The 8,563-nt window shown below is 39.1% G+C and overlaps 1 protein-coding gene across 1 annotated transcript in view; it reads left to right on the top strand.

Moving 5' to 3' along the window:
- LOC101860920 (asparagine synthetase [glutamine-hydrolyzing]) overlaps positions 1–8,563 on the top strand; it is a 64,145-nt gene that overhangs the window by 10,920 nt on the left and 44,662 nt on the right. The window contains exons 7-8 of the mRNA XM_005106578.3: positions 2,293–2,420; positions 2,969–3,095. Coding sequence (XP_005106635.1) covers positions 2,293–2,420; positions 2,969–3,095 — 255 coding nt within the window. The remainder of the gene's footprint in view (positions 1–2,292; positions 2,421–2,968; positions 3,096–8,563) is intronic.

Here is an 8,563-nt window from a genome sequence, read left to right on the forward strand (position 1 = left end):
AACTCCAAAGGTCTAGTATTTAAATTCCTGCATGTGGTTGAATGATGCGTTTGATGTAAATGTACATTTTGTCAGCTTAACTTCTCCTTTCATATTGAATTTTAATGAGAGTAATATATATGATGAAATTTTTTTTAAATGTATACCTGCATGTGTTTTTATGGTCCTGTACAGCCAAGGAAAATTTCCCTCTGGGATAATAAAGTACTATCTTATCTTATCTTATCTTAAAATATCAAATTCTGGGTTAAACCCCCCAAGATCTTTTTTACTTTGTCTAGAGGCACAAAGCATTTTGATAGGTCTATTTCCGTCGGAGCCGTCTCCGAATAGATACTGCGCCAAAACCACACCAGAGTGTACAGATGTATGTTTTAAAAAAACAAAAGTCTCCCACCAGGGCAGTGCTACTGACAGATGTTGCCCTTAGGCCATTCCTAAAAGGGGGATATTAACATGTTCTTATGCACAATTGAATTGTAAATGGGCTGATTTATTAATGTCATACTCATACTGTGCCGGAACAACATAGGGGGAACTGCTGCTTTTACTTTCCTCAAGTGGGTAGTTGGCGGGTGCTCTGGTGTGGTTTGCTTCTTCTTTCCTATCAAACATCTATCGTCCTTATCCCCCCTTCTTCTTTTTTATGTTTGTTACTCTCTTTTAACACCTCTAATCTTTTGGCGCACATATGACCTTATGCAGTTGCGAGCGCCGTAAAACCTCTACTACTAAAACTTTCCTCATCCTTACTATCGTCATTTTACCTCTACTTCTTTTGTGTGTTTGTCACTCTCTTGTGAACTGCTATTTCCGGGGTGCCTTGCCAGTCGAAGTAGACTTTGTGCTGTTGAGGCTAAAGAGATGAGCAGAGTAAGCCTGATTCCCTGTTTGGACTTCTCTGTTGACATCCACCCCTTGGTGCTCATTTGACCTTTCTCTCTCTCTCTCTCTCTCTCTCTCTCTCTCTCTCTCTCTCTCTCTCTCCCTCTCAGCTAATTGGGGGAATTTGAAATGGATGGACATGAGACACAACATTGAGAGGGCTCAGCATTTCAGCAGGTATTGTGTTCATCCGACAGCCCGAATGTTCAGAGTTCAATTCCCGTCAGCATAAGCTTTAAAAAAATTCTCAGGGTTTTCTGCACTACCGATAAGAAGGATCAAGCACTTTGTCTTCTCAAATAAGGAAAGCAAAGTGCGGCCGTTACATACGGAAATTTGCACGTTAAAGATCCCTCGGAGGCTCTAACATAGAAAAGAGTAGCGCAAAATTCAAAATATACTCCTATCCAACTTTGAAGCCACTTTCGCCGGTTTAATTAATGGTATAATAGAATGTCACGTTCTATATACATACAATAGCCATGTGTGTCATTCAAATATAGACTTACACCAACGTCTAGACTCCACGGACAAGTTATCATTGATACTGCGCAAATCAAAGGACAATTGATAGATTCTTCTTCTTACTCGAAAATAGCACAACTTGACTCTGCCTTAGTGTAATGAATACCAGAAGGTGCGTGGCGTTAATGATGTGTATGACTTCCCTTCAGTGGAAAACAATAATAGATTAATTCAAAGAGGCTAAAACAGCACCTGGACATGGATGACTGGTGCCTCTATGCATACATTATTATTGATGGTCTGGCCTAGTCTTGCTGCTTGGATTTGTTTTCGAGGCCAGAAATGTACCAAGGGGGACAACAAGGCTTTTATAACGGAACTTTATTTTTCCTTGTTGCATCTCTTCGAATGAAAATTTACCCAGTTTCGCCCCTTACATTAAAATTCTTGTTGGTGGTTGTGGAAACACGAAAAAGGAAGGAGACTATGAACATCATGCTGTGAGATGGGCGATCCCGATGCAAATTCTGAGTTGGACATTCCTGATGTTCGGTGGTTAAAAACGTATTCATGAGTTTCCACCTACTGGACCAAGTCCTGTCTGGGAATGGGAAATGTCGCCTCTTATTTACCTAACTGTGTTAAAAGAAGGGTTAATTCCAGATTATGGGTGCTTAACTTTATGACAGCTTAGTTGATGTTTTGCTGAACTACGGTGTCTCCAGCCTGGAACTTTACAATACTTTCATCCGGTCAAGCTCGCCCCTATCGGAACTTAACATTATATTTGGTTGTTTCGTCTTTACATATGATATAAGTCGTTATAATAGCACATAACATACTCATACCATTTTGACCAGAACTAATTAAACTAAAGTTAAAGCAGCCATTTAAAAGTGAGTTATAACGCAACAACCATAACACATATTCGCCACCTTGCAGGTGGTCTGGATTCGAGCCTAGTCGCTGCCCTGCTAGTCAAGCTGGCAAAGAAGAGAGGCCTGGGTTATCCCCTGCAAACTTTTGCCATTGGCATGGAGGGAGCCACGGACTTGGTTGCTGCAAGAAAGGTAGAGTTGCACATGATATATTTTGTATAAGAACCGACTTAACGCCCTGCATCTTACGTGTACCTGACTTGACGTTTTACTGAGAGCAGAGCGCTTGATTCAAAGTTAGTGTAAAGAAAAAAGGAGATGGAAAATAACATAGTAATAGCAATAAAGCAATAAAAATCCGAAAGTTAACCATCCTGCCAATGCTGTAGCGCTGATGTAGTGACTCAGACTTTGGTCAGATTCTAACAGAGTAGACTTTTAATTTATCAAGATCTGGAGTAACGATTAAGTTTAATCAAACGGTCTTTTAATTTATAATCGGAATTCATTGTGAGAATGGTAGGGCTATACTATCACAACCCAATATCCTCACGTGTAACGACCGTGTCACAATTGCTGCTTCCTGATTCTGTAAGACAGAGCTTCAATCCTAGTGTGACCCTCATGGTGACCCCGGATTTTATATTACGTGGAGCACTTCCAAATGATTTGGGCAATGGGGGTGTTAAACTATGCTTTCCCCTCTATTTCAACTGTGACCTCATTTTGGAATTCGCCAGGTGGCCAAGCACCTGGGCACTGAACACCACGAGGTGTTGATGACACCTGAAGAAGGACTGGAAGCTATTGATGACGTCATTTATCACTTGGAGACTTACGACATCACAACCATAAGAGCCTCAGTCGGTGAGTAGTTCTACATCACTCCATCTCTTAGATCACGGGTTATTTCTTGTTTGGTGGGGACTGTCTTGCGCTTGTTACATCTATTGTGCAACTGGAAACAGCAACACTAAGGACAACCCCCCCTCCCCCCCCCCAAAAAAAAAAAAATAAATAAATAGATTTTTTTAAAAAGACCCTCCAGCAAAACAAGGAAAATTAGCCAAATGCAGCTTATGCATATTGTTTTTATGTGGTGTATTGAAAGGTCTACCCTGCCTCGCAAACACAAAATGATTTAATCTCACTGACTTCTCTTTTCTCATCCCCACCTCCCTCTGTATCTTTCTGCCTTTTTGCCTGCCTTTTTATGTCTTATTCTCTCTTATTCTCTCTCTTTCTCTCACTTTGTTCATCTTTGCTTTTTTTTACTCCAGCAAAACAACTCTGGCGAAATGGAGCTCTGTTGTTGATAATCACCACTTTCCTTAGAGACTCTTGTCTTTTGACAAATCGTTTTTCCCCCAAACATCGATGACACTGTTCAACAAATTGTTCAACTTTTTTTCCTTCCACCAGAGATACATTGTGTGTTCTGAAGTAATTTTAGGTTTCTGATTTCAGTACTAATATTCAGGATACCAGCTTTTGTTTATGAACACTAAATTCATTTTTTTTAAATACCAGTGAAAAGGAATGTAACTATAGTTACATTTTAATAATTTTCTAAACATTTTCAAGTGAGAAAAATTGAGAAAAGATTCATGGACTAATATATCAAAGCAACTTTAAAACTTACAAATAAGCAGCGTAATTTGAATGAGTCAGAAGTGCTTGAGACTCTTTGCTGCTCGATCTTTGCTTGTGTGGAGTGCTCGTTTTATGTCGAAGACATCGTCAGCAGTCTCCACCATATTCAAATTCAACTTGTTTTGATATCTGTTTGCTATTTTGGGGAAACACCATGTTCATGGCTTGAATCTCCAAGATTGGAAGGATAAAAGTCAGGATGCGAGTGGATAAAGAGCCTTTTTTAAAGATATATTCGAAGTGACCGTGGAGAATAGAGGAGAACTCTGGTGGAACGGGTGCTTCAATACACGGATTGTCAAAGGATGACAAAGACTAGCAGATAAAAGTGTATACAAACTGGCAGTAGGCAACGGGAAACCACCGCTGTAATCTCCCTAGAAAATCGTGGCAAGATAAAATAGAAGCTACAGAAATGTGGTTTCTTTAGGAAACTGCTGGGAATATCTTGGAAAGAAAAGAAATCAAATGAGATAGTACTTGAAGAAGTTCACATGGGCCCTCGCTGATAAAAACAATCAGAAAAAAACAAATGCAGTTTTTGGGACATCTGAATAGTCATAAAGGCCTTGAACATCCAGCCATAAAATGGTCAATAGCTAGAAAGCCTGACTTCATCGATTTAAAGAAAAAGGTTTCCAGATTTGAAATTGGTGTTTCAGAAATCATTTAGGGAGAATATTGGTTGCATGTTCTTTGTTGACCGGTGTGATGTATGATGAAACCAAAAGCAATTCAAAAAAATCAATGCGATCTATAAAACATGATTATTATGTCAGATACATGACTGCATGTTGGTAACTTCTTGTTAAAGAGATTGTGAATGAGAGGCTCAGCAAGTTTTTAAAGTTCAATTTTCTTATGTGGCCAACACTTTCTCTGAGGCACCACGGAGCTTTGGATCTTGAAAGCTCTATTAGTGTCATTTTTCAAAACGTGTTTTATAACATGTCGTATTCTTCTGACTCGAACGGGCGTGAGAATCCACTGTAATCCTCGAGTATCACTTCGAAATTTTCATTTTGTGGGGTGTGTCTCACATTCATGCCCCAAGGTTATTTTGACATTCGTTTCCTCCGAAATCTGATTATTCTATTTTTACCTTTTTTCTGTTTGTTTTGTAGTGGATCTCAAAGTGGGCGTATTTTGAAATGGCAGTTTATTATCAGGAATGTGTTTGGCACCTAGCAATGCGTAGATTGTTCTGTTATTGGGTCATTTTTGCCAGTTTTTTTTAGCTAAGCCCAGCACATATGCGCTGCTTCAGCACTACGAGCAGTGACCGACACTCGTACATTCATTTTCACAAACTTTCGATAAAAGTAAATTTTAGCCCTCCATTCGGAGCTTACTTGACTAAGTTCGATCGTTCAGGGGCTCCGTAGAGCCACTTTGTTTCATGAAGACACTTTTAACTATCTTAAGAATTAGGAAGTCGGGATTTACATGTTTCACTTTGTCTCCTCGGGCGATTTCTTAAATTCACTCTCTTTTCCATTGTCCATTTCTGAAGAAATGTCTCTGCTCACCACCTCGCTTTAAGACACACGCGCGTGCATAGTCAGACACTCACTCGCTCTAGCTATGTTTGTTTCTACTCGTGATAAAATATTTAGTTTCTTCGTCTCATTTATTTGCCCCCCCCCCCTCCCAAACGCCTTACTGTTTGTCCCTCTCCTTAAAGTCTTCTCTCTCTCTCTCTCTCTCTCTCTCTCTCTCTCTCTCTCTCTCTCTCCCCGACTATCGATTTCTCATTTTGTAATCACATGTCCTTCGTTATTGACATATTCTTATTTCCCAATTCTTTTCCTCCATCCTCTTTTTCTTTTGCATTTTGTACTTTTATCTCTTTACAAGCCTTATTTTTAAAAATATATTCATTCTCCTTTCTCCCGAAACCCAACCCCCCAAAATAATCACCGTAGAGTAACACTCTAAAACAGCAACAATAAGAAAGCTGTATAAGAAAGCTGTTTTATAAAAAATCCAACGTTTTTCTTACTTTAGACATAACATCAAACAGACCACACACATAAAAGCACGCCCAACAGAGAGGCTTCAGCACTTTGCGAGAGTTCGTCTTTAAGAATAGAAGAATACGAATTAATGAGAGAACACAATCTTCTGCGACCGACTCTACGCTTCTGATAATTAATTGAATCTGCGCTTTTATTTACTACTAGATCTAGCTGGGTTTCCCTTTCGATGAACAGACTTAAAAGAATAGATCGTCAGGTCATTGTGGGATCAGCGCACGCACTCTTTGAGAACAGAAACTTCACTTGTTTACAATGGCATCTTAGAAGACGGACTTTCCCTAGATTAGATCTAAACGAAACTTATGACAAACTAAAAGTTAAACTACAGTGACTTCAGACTCCTCAATAAAACTGTGCTCCTTTAAATGATTCTGAATCGCAGTTATTTTTTTTTTTCAAATTCGAACGTTAAGTGGTTCGGAAGTTTTAGGAGGCGAAAGTGACGGACTTTCACATATAATATGTATAGCTTACCTTGTGTCCCATTTTGAGAGCTACTGCCGTATATCAAATTATTATATGTAACATAATACGGAAATCTTACTATGAAAAAAACCCAAACAGAACTGGCTTCTATGTGATTGATTCCTGAATGTAAAGAAAATAATTTTTTTGGTACTCCTAATAGACCTAATTTGAAGTTGTCGTCGAGGATGAAAATGTGTTGAAATTCCTAATTCTTACAAATGTATTGATCATTGCCCCCCTCACACACATACACATACTTAACCTTTTTGATGCACATGCAGCCCCAAATTCCAGTGTCTCGTTCCCTTTTCAAAGACAATTTCAAAGTGAAGCCAAGTCTGCATATTATAGGCATGTGTGTGTGTGTGTGTGTGTGTGTGTGTGTGTGTGTGTGTGTGTGTGTGTGTGTGTGTGTGTGTGTGTGGGGGGGGGGGGGGGGGTAGATATTTGTCGTAACAAGTCGAATTTCATTTGATATTGTTCCAAGAAAGATCATTGCTTTTATGAAAGAGATCGGGTCAGGAGCAACTTTTATAAAATGCTTGAAAGACATATTATTATTTCATATTATACGATACGTTCTTATTGTGTTAAGAACTATGAATCATATCAAGACAAAAGCATTATTTAGACATAAATAATGTTCAATTCTGTGAAAAATAAGCAAAGGGATTGTACATGCAACTTATTTGAACTTTAACTGTGTTGATAGCACCGTTAGATTACAACACGCACTCTCTAACTTACGCGGTTTGTGGTGTAGCAGTTAGGCGTTTCGCGTTTTTGCGAAGAAGACGTGAATTCCATCTCCGAGTGGGTCGGATTTTTCTTCTTTTTAAAAATCAACCCCGTCTGTCTACTAGGATGTTGTATTCCTCTGAACCCAGGTTGGCCCTGACTGACAAGGAAGGTCAAAACAGCCCGCTTCCTAAATGATTTAAATAGTGCCGATTTCAAATTTTTTTAAAATTGTTAATTGTTAATTTTTTTATTTCATTTATTTATTTATTTATTTATTTATTTATTTACTTATTTATTATTTATTTATTTATTTATTTATTTATTTATTTATTTATTGGGGGGGGGGGGTAAGACAGATAGGGTTCAGTTATAGTGTTTGTAAAACTCTCTAATTGAGGTCGATCGTGAGGTTTGAAACATAGCCTATTACTGATAGAGAAATATGTATTGTGTGCTTTGAAGGACATGTGTAACAAAGAATAACTAGTATATTGTAACCGAGGTTTAACCCGACCCATTTGTGAAGTACAGTTGGCGTCAAAACTTCCCTCTTTGCTTATCTCGTTACGTATCTATGCAGCTATTGCAGCGGGAAGTTAGAAGCAGGAGCTTCGGTATATACAGAAGTAGGAAATAGAGAAGGCCAGATGAGATGAGTTTCTTGTTGAGCTTAATCATCCCGTCGGATATATCGAAGATGGAGTGGAGTATTTGAACATCTAAGGTGTAGGTTAAGAAAAATTCTTTCTGCTGTAGCTTCTACGACAGCAAAGTCCCGCATTTTGTGTAATCCCGTGTAGCTCCTCCTTCTACTGATCATCTTGACCTCTGCTAGTGTGTTCTTCATGCAGCCTTAATTCCCTTTCGACCGCACCCCCCCCCCTTTTTTTCCCCATTCCACCCCTTCAACTCCAATCCCATGCTGACGAGCAGAAAACAGCTCGGCGATGTTCACAGAGGAATGTCTAGAAACGTTTCTGAGATGTATTAAGTAGACTTTTTTTTTTAAAGAAAGAAAGAAGGGGGGGGGGGTAGAAGAAACCCGGACGTGCTAGTAGAAGATATCTTTAATTCCAGACAGTTCTGTCTTTCTTCGCTTCCAGCGTGATTCAGGCTATTTTGCTCCTTTATTGCTCTCTTCCTTGCCTTGCGGTAATGTTCTGAGAAACAACCATGCAATCTTGTAGGAGAGGTTAATTGAGAGTGTGCCAGCGCCCAGAGGTACGAGATGGGATTTTGTTGTTCTGGCCAGATTGAGAGATAGGAATGAGCTATTGAAGAAAGAGAAAGTAGAGATTTATGTGTGAGTGAGATCACTGTGGATAGAAAGAACGGGGAGGGGGCGAGCGAGAGAGAGAAAGATAGACAGATAGATAGATAGATAGATAGATAGATAGATAGATAGATAGATAGATAGAGAGAGAGAGAGAGAGA

The sequence above is a fragment of the Aplysia californica genome, unplaced genomic scaffold (genome assembly GCF_000002075.1).
Source record: "Aplysia californica isolate F4 #8 unplaced genomic scaffold, AplCal3.0 scaffold00544, whole genome shotgun sequence".
Lineage (NCBI taxonomy): Eukaryota > Metazoa > Mollusca > Gastropoda > Aplysiida > Aplysiidae > Aplysia > Aplysia californica.